Below are 16,845 nucleotides of genomic sequence, written 5' to 3'. Positions count from 1 at the left end.
GGTGCCCAGCTCAAAGGATGAAGAAACACCTGCACTGTTGTGGGCTCCACCTATGGCAGTCACGACAGAAACATGCTAATAGACAACGTTAAAGGCTACGCAAAGGATTCCAAAATCACCATATGGGCACGACTACACAAAGCAGGATACACACCATGCCCTCCATCAGATGTACGGCACCTAGTGCCAGCCACTTCCCCAACATTATGAGTGTACACAGCTACAGATGATTCTACCTGTGGGGAGGGGCCTCACCAGGACTGATAAATACCCACTACAGTCTCTGGGTGTTTTTATGCCCTCTGGCCTGCGGAGACTCTGGTGAAATAGAGCCTGCTAGCCAGGTCTAAGTAACGAAACAAGGCCAGGGGTAAGGATTCACTGTGAAGCCAGGTAAGGTGGGTACTTCCTGTGTTCCCTCCTAAGAGACTATCTCGTCCAAAAACTGAGATGGCAAACCCCAAACCAAGGTGCTTCATCAAGAGATGGTAATGAGATACTTCAAAAAGAGACAAAGAAAGGTGCTAAAAAAAAAATGGGTAGGGGGGAAAGGATAGGAAAACGGGGAAAAAGAGTGGGGAGAGGGAGGGAGAGAGAAAGAGAAATTAAAAAGACTTGAGACTTCTCAAAAAAAGTAACTTCTCAAAAGTAACAATTCTAAAGGAAAACTATTTCCATTCTAGCATTCTATAGCTAGCCTATCAGTTGGGTAGGAGGCTCAAATAAAGACATTTTCAGACACATAAGCTCTCAAAGAATTTCCTCCCTGTAAACCCTTTCTCAAAAAGCTGCTAGAGGATGTGCTCCATCAAAATGAGGAGGCATGCCAAGACAGAAGACAATGCATAATCCAGGACTCAGAATCCAACACAGGAAATTACTGGGATTCAGGGTGAGTGAGGTGTTGACTGCAGAGTTCTGTAGTCCTATCAGAAACTGGGGGCCTGAATTTGTGACTGATACTAAGACATGTAACCCAATAAAATAATTGTTGACTCCAGAGAAAAGAAAAATTTGAACTGGCGAAAAAATAAAATCACTGCATATGCTTAGCTGTAAGCAATATTTAGCCATGAAAATATAAACACAATGAATATTAAGAAAATTAGAAAATGGTATCCAGAGCTTAGTATAAAGAAATGTGCGTGTGAGTGGAGGGTTATGTAAGAGATGAACCTTCATCTTGCAGCGTAGGAAATCAATAGAGAAGGTCTAAAATGAAAAAAACAAGCTACAGTAGTGTATGCATACAAGCATGGAATCAAATCCCACAAGCAACAGAAAAGAAATGAAAGGGGCTTTTGCTAGGGAGCAGTAATCAGCTGTGAGAAAGAGAACTGGGGTTTTTCATTATAAACCTCACAGTACTATGTACTTAAATGTTTAAATTACATATAAAAATAATATACTTAAGATTTTAAAAGATAAATAGAACTATTATGTGATATAGCCTAATGAATAAGAATCATATTTACAGAAATGAAAACTACTTAAGGGAAGGAAAATATGAACACCAAGCAAATATAAGCATTGTAAGGCTTTTTTGTTTTGCTTTTAATTAGGAGAAGTTCCTTTCCAACTCTCAGGATCAGCATCTATGGTCCATACGACATGTAGGTATGTCTCATTAGTAAAACAAAACAAACAAATCAGGAAATTTAAATACAACAAAGTTATCTAGTTAATTCACTTGGGACAGGGAGATGTCCTAAAACAAAAGTCCTATTTCTTGACTGTCATGAAGATACCACACTTACAGGGGGAAGGTCCATTTCCATTTGATGACAAGGATAGCACTGAAAGACTCAGCCAGCATTTAAAAGGATGACCTTCAAAAGACCAAAAAAAAAAAAAAAAAAAAAAAAGCCACCGTAACAATATAGGTATACCAGTACCTACGTTTTTCAACTGGCAGAGAATAACATTTCATGTAGTTTTATAAGCTAAGAAAATTGGTGTCCATTCTATGAAAATCAATTATTCAAGCTTATAGAAAAATGTTAGAGGCCTTATGAACTAATCAGCAAATTTTTTTATTTTAGTTAAACGCTCACCTGCAATATACTAGGTATACACAACTGTGCTTTCTAGACGTCCCATTCTAAATACAAAGATAAGGTCCCTCCTACAGGCCCACACATTAACAAAATTCATGCAGCCATAGATGAAATGATGGAAAAATCTTAAGGATTACATTTATAAACACATGTTGTGCATAAGATTTGTATACAAGATTTCTAACTTTGGCACTATGAGAATAAAGAAATTTCTTTCTTTCTGGGTCAAGAAAGAAATTCTAAGCAACACATTAAACAATGTTTTTCTTTGAGATAAAAATAAGCTTTCAACTAAACATTAAATTCTCACATTAAAAATATAAGCCCAGAGCTAACTCCAAGACAGTTCCTCAGACTTTCCCACAATCGCTCAAGCAGTACTCCCTTCTAAGTCCCTCCCTGTCCCTGATTCATAAAACCTTGCTTTACGCAGAAGCAGACCTACTTGACTCCTCTATGACACTATCATCAGCTACTTCGGGACAAGAGGAATGTTCATTCATTAACCTTTCGCCCTTTGTCCTATGACTCTCTCAACACTGGCTTCTCTGGCCTAGTAAGACCTAGAGGTGGATGCGGGCTCCAGTTTAACATACGACCGCATTTAATCCTCAGAACCAGCCTGTCAAGTAGGTATTGTTATCTCCCTATTACAAAAGAGACAACTGAGTAAATGATACATCAAAAGTATATTCATGAATTTGGGAATTCCCAAAGGTCTATGAATATATTTCTATTTAATGAAAGGTTCTTCATCAGAGCTGATGTAGCATTCATTTATTCAATTACACTAAGTAAAACACCACTAAAACTCCATTAGCGGGGAGCTCATCTGCAGATGTAGTTACCAAGTGAGTCAAATGACACAGTGAAGAAAGCACTAGTTCAAAAGACAGATCTGCTCAAAAAGAATTCAGATACTCAACTGTATTAGGGGTTTCCACTGGCTACCAACAATGTGATGGGACCTGGATTTCTGAACTGTTGCAGGAAGTCAGGGACCCTGAACAGAGGGACCAGCTGGAGCCGAGGCCGAAGAACATAAATTGTGAAGATTTCATGGACATTTATCAGTTCCCAAAATTAATACTTTTATAACTTCTTACACCTGTCTTTACTGCAGTCTCTGAACATAAATTGTGAAGATTTCATGGACATAAATTATCACTTCCCTAATAATACTCTTATAATTTCTTATGTCTGTTTTTACTTTAATCTTTTAATCACGTTATCTTCGTAAGCTGAGAATGTACGTCACCTCAGCACCACTATTGTACAAACTGATTGTAAAACGTGTGTTTGAACAATATGAAATCACTGTACCCTGAAAAGAACAGAATAACAGCAATTTTCAGGGAACAATGGAAGATAACCATAAGGTCTGACTGCCTGCAGGGCTGGGCAGAATAGAGCCATATTTTTCTTCTTGCAGAGAGCCTATAAACGAACGTGTAAGGAGGAGAGATATTGCTGAATTCTTTTCCCAGCAAGGAATATTAATAATTGATACCGTGTGGAAGGAATGCATTCCTTGGGGGAGGTCTATTAACGGCCGCTCTGGGATTGTCTGTCTTATGCAGTTGAGATAAGGACTGAAATACGCCCTGGTCTCCTGCAGTACCCTCAGGCTTACTAGGATTGGGAAATTCCAGCCTGGTAAATTCTAGTCAGACTGGTTCTCTGCTCTCGAACCCTGTTTCCTGTTAAGATGTTTATCAAGACAATATGTGCACAGCGGGACATAGACCCTCATCAGTTGTTCTAATTTTGCCTTTGCCTTGTGATCTTATTGCCCTTTGAAGCATGGGATCCTTGTGACCTACTCCCTGTTCATACACCCCCTCCCCTTTTAAAATCCCTAATAAAAACTTGCCGGTTTGGGGCTCGGGGTCGTCATTATGGTCCTACCAATATGTGATGTCACCCCCGGAGGCCCAGCTGTGAAATTCCTCTCTTTGTACTCTTTCTCTTTATTTCTCAGACCAGCCAACACTTAGGGAAAACAGAAAGAACCTACGTCAAAATATTGGGGGCTGGTTCCCCCGATACTGAACAGAGTAAAAGACTAGAAGCTCTATTCAACTCTGAAACTGTTTAACTTAAGGATCCTTCTACACACAGTCCAGTGCCATGTAACCCAGGAGTCACAGTGTATACTTACTCAAATCAGGAACTGTCAAAATTATGAGGGAAAATCCTCGAAGAAGGCACCATGTTGGATCCTGACATACCATGTCTCACATAGTCCCACTGAGCCCATTTCCTCCTCCCCAACACGTTTAGTCACCTTCCTATCAGGATGAGCCCGAGAGCAATATTTAGGTTGTTTTAGAGATCATGTTGCATGAGAAACACAGCTTAAACATTCAATCCAGTCTTAGCCCAGTGATATGCTCATGCTGTGAAACACAGGCCAAAGAACATCAGGTTCACCTTGCCCAACTCATTCCAAAGTGCACCAAGTAGGCATGGTAGGGCCACATCACCTCCCCGTCTTCCTGGCTGGTATTTCTCTCCTTGACACAATTGCCTTTGAAAACATAAATAACCCAGAGAAACACACAGCTCCTATAAAGTAGGTGCTATCTCTCTGTTACCAATTTATAGATGCTGACATCTATAAAGAAAAGCTTCGGCCAGGTGCAGTGGCTCATACCTGTAATCCCAGCACTTTGGGAGGCTGAGGCCAGTGGATCACTTGAGGTCAGGAGTTTGAGACCAGCCTGGCCAACATGGTGAAACCCCGTCTCTACTAAAAATACAAAAATTAGCAGCGTTTGGTGGCAGGTGCCTGTAATCCCAGCTACTAGGGAAGCCGAGGCAGGAGAATCATTTACACCCAGGAGGCAGAGGCTGCAGTGAGCCAAGATCGTGCATGACTGCACTCCTGCCTGGGTGACAAAGCAAGACTCCGTCTCAAAAAAAAAAAAAAAAAAGAAGAAGAAAAGAAAAGCATCTCAGCAAGGCACAGTGGCTCATGCCTGTAACCCCCTCAGCACTTTGGGAGGCTGAGGTGGGAGGATCGCTTGAGCCCAGAAGTTTCAGATCTTCCTCAGCTGATATAGCAAGACCCTTATGTCTATTAAAACTAAAATTAGCCGGGGATGGTGGCACATGCCTGTGGTCCCAGCTACTCAGAAGGCACAGGCAGGAGGACTGCTTGATCCCAGCAGGTCCAGGCTGCAGTGAGCTGAGATCGTGCCACTGTACTCCAGCCTGGACAACAGAGCAAGACCCTATCTTAAATACACACACACACACACACAGACACACACACACACACACACACACACACACACACCTGGACAACAGAGCAAGACCCTATCTTAAACACACACACACACACACACACCTGGACAACAGAGAAAGACCCTATCTTAAACACACACACACACACACACACACAGCTTATCCAGTTCCACCTAACAAAAGTAACAACGGCCAGGTGTGGTGGCCCAACCCGGCAATCCCAGCACTTTGGGAGGTGGAAACGGGAAGACTGCTTGGGCCCAGAAGTTTGAGACCAACCTGGGCAACACAGCAAGACCTCATCTCTAAAAGTAACAATTAACAACAATAATCATAATGAAGCAAAAACAAAACGCTAAAATTGATTTAGGGATGATAAAGCAATGCACAGGAACTGTCACAGTCCTTAGGCAGTGGGGCAGCATAGGAACAAGGCAATGTGGGGAGGCAGGTCATCGCTGCCACATGGCTGTGGCCTCTGGCAAATCTCTTTCAGCTTCAGGGTTCTCACCTAGAAAACAGCATTATTATCTGTACGTTGTACAGTTGTTGTGACTCTTAAGAGAGATACTTTACGTAAAAAACTTAGCAAAATGCCTAAAGAAGTTGTTCAATAAGGTAACTGTAATAATGATAATCTTTTACAAATATTAAACACCTCCTCGAAATACCTAGTGTTCCTAAGTAGAAGGCATCAGCACCACTTTACAACAGACTAAGAATGTCAGTGGATAGACTAGATATTAAAGACCCCAAAATGCCAAATTTCTATATTTCAAATAATGCTACCTAGGTAAGTTATTTTTAACAGCTAAGCCAGTTAGAAAATCCTGCAACAGAAGATCAGTCCTTTCTTATAAAGCATTTGTTGACCAGGCACAGCGGCTCACGCCTGTAATCCCAGGACAGCTGGCAGATCACTTGAGCCCAGGAGTTCAAGACCAGCCTGGGCAACATAGCGAAGCCTGGTCTCTACAAAAAAATACAAAAATTAGCCAAGCATGGGCCGGGTGCGGTGGCTCACGCTGTAATCCCAGCACTTTGGGAGGCCAAGGCAGGCAGATCACAAGTTCAGGAGATCGAGACCATCCTGGCTAACACGGTGAAACCCCGTCTCTACTAAAAATACAAAAAATTAGCCAGGCATGGTGGTGGGAGCCTGTAGTCCCAGCTACTCGGGAGGCTGAGGCAGGAGAAGGGCATGAACTCAGGAGGCGGAGCTTGCAGTGAGCCGAGATCGTGCCACCACACTCCAGCCAGGGCGACAGAGCGAGATTCCATCTCAAAAAAAAAAAAAAAAAAGTAGCCAAGCATGGTGGCGCAGCCCTGTAGTCCCAGCTACTGGGGAGGCTGAGGTAGGAGGATTGCTTGGGCTGGGGAGGTCAAGGCTGCAGTGAGCTGTGATAGCCCCACTGCACTCCAGCCTGAGTGACAAAGTGAGACCTTGTCTCTTTAAAAAAAAAAAAAAAAGTATTTGTTTAACACTTTAAATAATAAAAACAGAAAGCTTTATCTCTCTCTCTTAAGTAGTATTTCTCTAAGTAACTCTTATTCTCGAATAGTTTATATGTAAATTGACATTATGGCTATAATGTCAAATAGGTACCTATTATATTTAGTTATTTATTTATTTTTATTTATTTATTTTTTTTGAGACAGAGTCTTGCTCTGTCGCCCAGAGCTGTAGTGCAGTGGTGCTATCTTGGCTCACTGCAAGCTCCGCCTCCCGGGTTCATGCCATTCTCCTGCCTCAGCCTCCAGAGTAGCTGGGACTACAGGTGCCCGCCACCATGTCTGGCTAATTTTTTCTATTTTTAGTAGAGACGGGGTTTCACGGTGTTAACCAGTATGGTCTCGATGTCCTCACCTCGTGATCTGCCCGCCTGGGCCTCCCAAAGTGCTGGGATTACAGGCATGAGCCACCACACCCATCCAGGTACCTATTGTTAATTTTAAAAAATACTGTTAAAAGAGTTTAAAGAAATGTAATATGTGGACAGACGTCTCAGAGTGTTTACAAAGAAAAAAATAACACAGCCTCCTAAAACAAACAAAATATATATTATATCCCCTATGATGCTACAACTAAGCCCTAACATTCCTTAACTTATGTTGGCTCATAAGAAAAGCACATTGTTTTACAAAGACCACAAGTTTATAGACTCAACTGTCAGGAAAAATATCCATAACAATTCAAGCAGCTCCAAATCAGAGCTTCTAATTCATATTAGCGATGAGATGGTTTTGCTGGCACATACCGGAGAGCAATTCAAAATCATATAATCAAATGATCAGATGACCTTATATTGAATAAATTATTTCCAAATACTTTTTAAGAGCTGTTTGCATTCTGGACACCTCCCTTTCAGAATAAGTTTAAAGCCATGTCTCCAGTGCTGCTGGACATATCTATCTTGCCAGGAACCATAAATGTCATATCATAATGCACTGAATAGATGAGGACAATCTTGGTCAGCACACAATTCTACTGTTTAGTCAGGGGTATACAAAAAGTCTTCTAGGCAAACTGCAATCCCATACTAACCAATGAACTTTTTGTTTATAATTATGATTCCTTTTATAAAAAGAGACCATCTTATTTTAAATTTAAAAACGGATGCTTAGGCTGGGCATAGTGGCTCACTTGAGTCCGGGAGTTCGAGACCAGCCTGGGCAACATGATACCTTGTCCTACAGAAAAGTACAAAAATTAGCTGGGCACGGAGGTGCCTGCCTGTGGTCCCAGCTACTCGGGAGTCTGAGGTGGGAGGATTGCTTGAGCCCTAGAAGCAGAGGTTGCAGTGAGCCGAGATTGCACCACTGCACTCCAGCCTGGGTGACCAAGTGAGACCTTGTCTCAAATAAAATAGAAGTTTAAATAAATATTCTAAGATCATTTATCCCTTTATTTCAGAAATAGGTAAATGCAGAAATTCAATCTGTCACTAACAAAGTTACTTTGTACCATATATCTATTTTTTGGGCAGTAAAATTACCAGTTCTAACTTTAAAGTTTCTGAAGGATGCTTTCCCCATCTTTAGCTCCTCCCTTCATCTAATACAGCTTAGTCATAACCACCAAAGCCAAATAATTTTTAAACCTAGATCCTTCCTTCCTTCCCTCCTTCCCACTTACTCATGTATTTATTTATTCAGACTCAGGGTTCTACTGTGTCATCCAGCAGTGGCGTGAACATGGCTCACTGCAGCCCCAACTCCTTGGCTGAAGCCATCCTCTGACCTTAGCCTCCTGAGCAGCTGGGATCACACAGGTGCCCGCACTACCACAGCTGGTTTTTTTTTTTTTTTTTTTTTTTGGAGAGACAGGGTCTTGCCATGTTGGCCAGGCTGGTCTCGAACTCCAGGGCTCAGGCCTCATACCCACTTTAAAATCAACAGATCTGTCCGGGTGCAGTGGCTCACGCCTGTAATCCCAGCACTTTAGGAGGCCAAAGCAGGAGGCTCACTTGACCCCAGGAGTCTGAGACTAGCCTGGGCAACACAGGGAGACTTCTCTCTTTCAAAAGAATTGTTTCGGCCAGGTGCGGTGGCTCACGCCTGTAATCCCAGCACTTTGGGAGGCCAAGGCGGGCGGATCACGAGGTCAGGAGATCAACACTATCCTGGCTAACACAGTGAAACCCTGTCTCTCCTAAAAATACAAAAAATTAGCCAGGTGTGGTGGCACGTGCCTGTAGTCCCAGCTACTCAGGAGGCTGAGGCAGGAGAATTGCTTGAACCTGGGAGGCGGAGGTTGCAGTGAGCCAAGATCGTGACACTGCACTCCAGCCTGGGTGACAAACAAAAAAACACTAGTAAAATTCTAAATTCAAAGATTATAAAAATAGGTACCATTCTTTGTTTGTTTTTTGAGACGGAGTCTCGCTCTGTCACCCAGGCTGGAGTGCAGTGACACGATCTCGGCTCACTGCAACTTCTGCCTCCCAGGTTCAAACGATTCTCCTGCCTCAGCTTCCAGAGTAGCTGGGTCTACAGGCACACATAACCACACCTGGCTAATTCTTTTGTATTTTTAGTAGAGACAGAGTTTCACCACGTTGGCCAGGCTGGTCTCGAATTCCTGACCTCAGGTGATCCGCCGGCCTCCCAAAGTGCTGGGATTACAGGTGTGAACCACTGCGCCCAGCCTTCTTCCTCATTTCTTGTTAACAGTTTTAACATAAGCTGACAAACCCTGATCACCGAAATACAACATTCAAAGGCTTTAGCAAAAAAAGACTGAATTGCAGTCAGTGAATCAAATTAGTAAAAATGTTTACTTTATCATCATTTTAATCCTGAAAGTGACATTAAGAGTTTTATCTTGTATTAAAACACAGTTTACCTTCTAACAGATTTTTTTTCTTCTCCTTCCATTCTGACTGAGAAGTTCAGCAGAGACAGATGCCCAATCCCAGCTTCCACCAGCTTCCTGCTGAAAATCAAGAGCAAGGTAGCCCACCAAGTGGCCCCGGCAGGATTCTGGCCATTTCCCCACTACACATGGGTTGCCACTGACTGCTTCATTTGGACCCCAGGGTGAGCAACTCCCTCACGCTTGTCTTGAAACACACATGTAATAAGCGTTTAGTGTTAGTAATAGTGTGTTACTAAAATGAAGACTCAAGCTGACAGCAGGAGAGGTGGATTCCAAAAATCACAGTTAATTACCAAAGCCGCTAACCCAAGTTATTCAAATGTCTTATTACCAAGGTATAGCCATAAAACTTACTGCTCCAGGCTATAATACCTTCAAACTCTTCAAGTTTTAAAGACACATTATACATAGGATTCTGCCAACTGGAGGCTGTCTACCAACTTGTGAGTTGTTTCATCATGAAGGAGGCAAATGGTAGGTCACAAGACTCTGGGTCTCATTGAGAAGTGTAAAAACTTACCAAGCAGTGAAGGGTATTGGAGAGAGAAAAACAGGATTTTAAAATGAAGATTCCAAACCACTGCCTACCAATCTGGCACGGCAAGTAGGGCAAATACACACTCAATGACAGTCACTGGGGTCAGAGTAAAAAGAAATGGATTTAAATTAAAGATGGAAAGACTTAAATCAGGCTTAAAGAAAAACCTCTTGATTTAAATTGCTAAGCACCTATGGGAGACAACCAAATCTACCTGTTACCACTAATCTATCAACTAACAAGACAAAGCCTCCAGCTAAGCGTTACTGTGCTGATATATATTAGGAAATAAGTACCCAAGGCATAGAAAAATAGCTGACACAGAGAACCAAGCCATAATGTAATATTAATAAAGTAAACATTTGACCCTTTACCACCTCTAACACGTGGCACCACCAGGAATATTCATCCATGCCTCACCATTCAGGGAAGGTAAGTGAGCTCACTCACGAAGTGCCACCGGCTTCCAGGTCACTGGTAAGGACAAACTGCCTGCTGCGTCCACCTTCATTCAACAGACCTCGACCGAATCGCATCCCAAAGCCGGCTATGTGCTTGGAACTTACTGAGCAGCTATGGAGTTTGGCTTTCAGGAACTCTGGGTCCAGTCCTTAAAACCAAAACTGCAATACAGGGCGATGAGAACTTCTATTGCTACATTCTCCTAGCAATAAAGGCGACAAAGCCCCAGCTGACTCTATTATTTGCTTCTTAACAGTGCTTTACTATAGTGTTCAAGGGTTTTCAAACACTTCATTTCCAGCTTCTCTTAAGCATAATGCGTCCCTATTGACTCTCAACTGTGCCATCAAACGTTAAAACAGAACCTGTCGTTTCATTTCTAGCTTTCTATCTATGGCTACCTCTATCAAAAGTTGGGCATGGAGATACTTCAGTCTGGCCGGGGCGGTTGCTCACGCCTATAATCCCAGCACTTTGGGAGGCCGAGGTGGGGGCGGATCACCTGAGGTCGGCAGTTCGAGACCAGCCTGGCCAACATGGTGAAACCCCCGGTCTCTAATAAAAATACAAAAATTAGCTGGGTGTGGTGGCTCATGCCTGTAATCCCAGCTACTCGGGAGGCTGAGGCACAAGAATCGCTTTAACAGAGGAGGCGGAGATTGCAGTGATCGGAGATCGCGCAACTACACTCCAGCCTGGGCGACAGAGTGAGACTCTGTCTCGAAATAAAAGAGATACTTCAGTCTGACATACCACAATCAACTACAATTTAATTGGAGTGAAGAGCCGATGTTGGACGGCTATCACATGTGGCTTCACACTGTTCTTTTTCTTCTCTGGCTGGGTACGGCATGAGGATGACTGCCCTCCAACAACTGAGGATGCTGCAGGAGGACGAGCCCAGCACCTGTCTCCGTCCCCTGCACTGTGTGGCCGGCTCTGCCGCTTCTCCCCCGCTTCAGCATCACCTGCCACACTTCTTCTCAATCTTAAGCCACTGAGAACGATCAACACCAGACCGTTATAATATAAACCAGTATGGGCCACTAAATAATTCGTAAATATTTCAAAATGTATTTCAAAACCGACTTTGCATTGTCAAAACATTATAATCTAGCCAGGCCAAGTTTTAATAAACAGTAACACCCAGCATCACTACTGGGTAAAGAACTTCAACAGGGCCTACCTTGACACCAAGTCTAGAGCCTCGTTTTCAATTAAAAAAAAACAGGTAAGCCCCCATATGTGCATTAAAAATTAGTTTGGCCATTTACTAAGTAGTCCTTCAAAGCATTTCCAAGTATTCAGAGTTCCAGTACTTTTCTGAAAGGAAGGGTGATCTTTCTGGTACTGGTTTGCATAATTATGCCTAAAAAAGTCATCTTGAATTTTCAATGAAAAGAGTCTTAAAATGTTCAGGCGAGTGGAGAAAATGGTGATCCGCTGGCGTTAGAAGTTGACAGAGAGGCTCTCAGTACAAACTGTATATGAACATGTTCCTTACAAATTAAGATCTGCACCGGGGGCTGGGGGCTTTGAGAAAACTAACCACATTTGAACCCGGTCCACACAGCTTGAAGGCGGAGGTGCGGGGCAAAGCGCGTCGGGGAAGAAATAACAGCAACTCGGCGGCCCCCGCCTCGCAGCAGATCACGTGCCCGGCGCCCCCTCCCGCAGGGCTGGGGGCGGGATGGAGACGCGGCCTCCCGCGCGCCTTCCGCACTCCCCTCCGCGGCCCAAACCCAGGGGTCGGGGTGGTCTCGGGTAACCATCCCCAGGGCGGCGGCGGAGGAACTGCGCGGGTTCAGAGTCCTCAGCATCCACCACTGACGCCCCGCCGCCCCCGGCTCCCCGCGCGCCCCGCCGGTCCGTCCTGCGGCGGCGGCGGCGGTAGGGGCTGCGTCTACGTGGCGCGGTCGCGGCGAGGCGGGGACTGGGACGCGGGGACCGGGGCGCGAGGAGGGGACGGCTCAGCCCGCGCCGCCCCGGAGGGTCCCGGCCTCCAGCAAGACAGCCCCGGGCCCGCGCCGCCCCGGAGGGTCCCAACCTCCGGCAGGACAGCCCCGGGCCCGCGCCGAGGGAAGCCCCCAGGCGCAGGCACTCGCCGCCAGCCCCGGAGGGACGCCTGCGAGGAGCCCGGCCCGCGCCCACTTACCTACGGCGGCTCCGCTCCCGGCCAGCGGGCGGCTGAGGACAGGCGGCGGCTGGACTGCGACGGCTAGGACCCGCCGAGGAGGGAAGCCGAGGGGGCGGGGCCGGTCGGGGGCGCGCGCGGGGTCGGAGCGCCCGCAGCCGCCGCTGCCTTGGAAGCCGCCCGGGCCGCAGCTGAGTCGGGCGGCCCTCATGAATGGGACGCGGCGGCTGCGGCGGCCAAGCCGGCAGCTGGCGGGCGGGCAGCGCGCAGGCCCCGCCCCAGCCACGTGACGCGCGCTCCCGGCTGCGCGCCGCGCCCCCGCCGCCGAGCGGCAGTCGTGCGGCTTCTCGCCGCTCCCAGTCCCTGGGCTGCGGGCCTGGGCCCCTGGCCGAGTGAGGGCGGGGCCTCGATTTTCTAGTGCCTCGGGCGACAGGAACCTTACTTTTTTTTAAAAAAAAAGTTTCTTCCGGTCCCCATGGCAACCCTGCGGCAGGTCACGTGGGACTGAGAGCCCAATTGCCAAAAAGGGATATTAAAGTGCAAATAAAGTCTAGGGAGTGAATGTTTTATAATCCCCTTTTGATCACTAGTAGCACATCTCCTTTGCTTACTTACATCTCCACCAAAAAAAAAAAAAAAAAAAAAAAAAATCCTATTACACAACTCATTTTTAAAAATATGCCGGGGTTCTGTTGTTTTTTGTTTATTCTTTTTATCGCTGTGTTACCCCGGCTGGTCTCCAACTCCTGGGCTCAAGCATCCTCACACCTTGGCCTCCCAAAGTACTGGAATTACAGGCATGAGCCACCGTCCCCAGCATTAAAATATACTTTTTAAGAAATGGGTGGCTCACGCCTGTAATCCTAGCACTTTGGAAGGCCAAGGCAGGCGGATCACTTGAGGTCAGGAGTTCGAGACCAGCCTGGCCAACATGGAGAAACCCCCGTCTCTACTAAAAATACAAAAAACCAGCCAGGCGTGGTGGCGCGTGCCTGTAATCCCAGCTTCTCTGGAGGCTGAGGCAGGAGAATCAGTTGAACCCGGGAGGCGGAGGTTGCAGTGAGCCGACATCGCACCATTGCACTCCAGCCTGGCGACAGAGAGACTCCGTCTCGAAAAGAAAAGAAATGGGGCCGGGCGCTCACGCCGGTAATCCCAGCACTTTGGGAGGCCGAGGCGGGTCGATCGCCTGAGGTCAGGAGTTGGAGACCAGCCTGGCCAACATGGCAAAACCCCGCCTCTACTAAAAATACAAAAATTAGCCGGGCGTGTTGGCGCGCCTGCAATCCCAGCTACTTAGGAGGCAGAGGCGGTAGAATCACTTGAACCCGGGGGGACGGAGGTTGCAGTGAGCCGAGATCGTGCCACTTCACTCCAGCCTGGGAGCGAAACTCTGTCTCAAAAAAAAACCAAAAAAAACTGGATTGCTGGTGCTATATACTATTGGTGCACACTGGTTTTTAATTTGCAGCCTACTCTATTACTATTCTATGATTGAAAGTAATGAACAGAAGCCTATGTTACTTCTATATAAATGCCAGTTAATTTATGAGGTGCATCTTGTGTGTGATCATTTGTACAGTTCTGAGGGTACTGAAATAGGCATTTGCATACACAAAGCTGTTCCTTGAAGGATCCAGCTGCAGTCGAGTTTCTTCCCACCAGTGCCTGGTGTAGCTGGGCAGTGCTTGGATCCAGGAAGCAGGCAACCACTTCCTCACTTAAGTTCCTTCTGCTTTTCTGTGAAACTCGATCAAGTTTTGCCCCATCTGTAATCAAGGCCCTAAAGAAACATAGGTAGTTTCACTGGCACAAGCCCACTAGGAATTTTCCTCATTTCACTGCTTCTCACTTGGCTTCACAAGTAAAATAAAAATTTAAGAGGACTAAAATATCCCCCTCCATATTCAATGGATTTTATAAATATGGAGAAGAAAAATTAAAGCTAGAGAAAGAATTTAATCCTCAGTTTCTACGTCAATAAAATAAAGATAGTAGTGTCTTTCTTACAGAATTGTTTTGTGGATTCCTCGTGATAACCTATAAAGTGCCTGCTTTAGTGTCTGCAACCTGGAACAGGCTGTTAGAGTTTATTTTCTTTCCTTTCTTCCGTTTTTCCCACTTAGACTTTTCCTGTTTCTCTCAGGCTATTTTCTCTATCTCTGCCTTGGGAGGGAAATATTCTGCCAAGCTCCCTTCCTTCCTTTCATCATTCAGGAAGCCCTAGAGCTCCCCTCCCTTCCTCCAAACAACCTTGTGTTTGAGACCTCACTCAGAACGATTGGTTCATATTGCTAATATTTTCCTCATTTTCCCGTGTCCACCAGCTTACACCATCACTTAAGCAAAGTGGTGACTCATTAAATGTTTGTTGCATGATAAATCCCTTCACCTCCTGCCCTAGGAAGTGTGGAGGGGCCACCCCAGATCCACCTACTCCACTGTAGTGTCAGAGGAAGAAAGCGCTTCCTTCAACTGGCCTCTGACCCACCACCTTCCAGCTCCAAGGTGAGGAACCTCACTCCACTAATTGTCCCCTCTTCCTCAATTCTGGCTTCATTCCTGCACTTGAAAAAGAAGCTTTTGTGGCCCCTCGGTTCCCCCTCAGGCTGTCGACTTATCACACAGCTTCTCTTCCCACCCAAGCTACCTGAAAGAGTTTCAGGTTTTCTCCCATCTTCACAAGGTTGCTCCTCCTCTAACCCTGAAACTGCTCAGGCTAAAGTCACTGATGACCTTCTGGTTGCCAAATAAAACAGACCCCTTTCATGTCCCATGCCTCATGATCTCTGCAGGGCAAAATGCTGTTGATCATTATTTCCTTCTTGAAACTCTCTCCTCCCCTCATTAGTGGGAACTCCTCTGAATTCTACATTCCTGTGCTCAGTGGCTTTCAACGTCTCAACCAGCAAGGTCCACAGTGATGTCAGATTCAAACCCATTATTTGTGCTTCTTCAAACCTGCTCCTTCTGAATCTCCTATCCTGGCTGATGGCGCTGTCATCTGTTTAGACATACTTGCCAGAAACCTAGGAGGGAGTCTCATTTCCCTCTACTCCCTTGCTGTCTCCATCATTCCTCCTCATTATTCCTCCTCATCATTCCTACTCTTGCTAAGGGAAGTCTTGTCACTCCTGCTCTAGCTCTCTGCAGAGCTACTCTATTGGCCACTTTGAGGGCTCTCCTCTGTTGCACCATTCACTCCTGCTTGTGATTAGGCCCTCGCCATTTCTCTTGTGGTCCATTGTAGGAATATGCCAGCTGGTCTCCCTACCCTCTAGTCCTGCCCAATTCTAAGCATCCTCTACTCTGAATTGCAGACCTGGCCATGGCACAGGTGGTTGGCAACCCATTGTCTTGAGGAAGCAAGCCAAGTTCCCTAGCATGGCATCCAGTGTGCTCCTTTTCTTTCTAATTTTCTCTCCTGCTCCTTCTAGTATGTATGCTTCAGCCATTCCATCATCCCTTTTGCAACAGGATTTTTTTTTTTTTTTTTTTGGAGACAGGGTCTCATTCTGTTGTTCAGGCCAAAGTGAAGTGGTGTGATCACGGTTCACTGCAACCTCAAACTCCTGGGCTCAATCGAGCCTCCCACCTTAGCCACCCAAAGTACTGGAATTACAGGCTTGAGCCACGGTAGCTGGCAAGAATAATTTTTCATATATTAACTTCTGTGTTTTTCCTTAGAGTTCTCTCTTTCTTCTTCTCCTTATAAGAATGCACCCAGGCATTCTGCTTGTCTCAGGAGGTTGTTGGCAGAGTGGAAAGCAGAAGTTGTCTGCAAGACATTTCCTTCCTGTCTTTTATTTCCAAAACACTATGCTCAGTGAGGAACCTATCTCAGTCAAGGGGGAGAGGGCCAGGGAGAAGGCATATCTTTGAGGGAATCTGCAAAGTAGAGAAGGATTTTCTCTAGAATAAGAATCAAGTATCCCCAACCTGGAGCTGGAAGCAGGTGGTCCTATGCCCTCCTGTCTGGAAGCTCCCAGGGGAGGTGATTCAACCTTAGAAAAATAGCTTTGTTATT

General features: G+C 45.6%; 1 protein-coding gene across 6 annotated transcripts in view; it reads right to left on the bottom strand.

Moving 5' to 3' along the window:
- Nucleotides 1-16,845, bottom strand: part of LPIN2 (lipin 2) — a 113,770-nt gene that overhangs the window by 86,253 nt on the left and 10,672 nt on the right. Inside the window, exon 1 of one of the 6 annotated variants that reach the window (XM_054460459.2) lies at nt 12,840-13,059. The exons of 3 other annotated variants lie outside the window; for them this stretch is intronic. Coding sequence is in view for 1 of the 3 variants with exons in the window: in XM_063653459.1 (XP_063509529.1) it covers nt 10,643-10,645 (3 nt within the window). In the remaining 2 variants the exon portion in view is untranslated. Of the gene's footprint in view, nt 1-10,642; nt 10,662-11,870; nt 11,889-12,839; nt 13,060-16,845 lie in introns of those variants that run through there. 2 more of the 6 variants (XM_063653460.1, XM_063653459.1) reach the window with 2 other exon arrangements.

This window comes from Pongo pygmaeus, chromosome 17, assembly GCF_028885625.2.
Source record: "Pongo pygmaeus isolate AG05252 chromosome 17, NHGRI_mPonPyg2-v2.0_pri, whole genome shotgun sequence".
NCBI lineage: Eukaryota > Metazoa > Chordata > Mammalia > Primates > Hominidae > Pongo > Pongo pygmaeus.
Note: the sequence above shows the minus strand (reverse complement) of the source record. Positions and strands in the feature narration are given on the sequence as shown.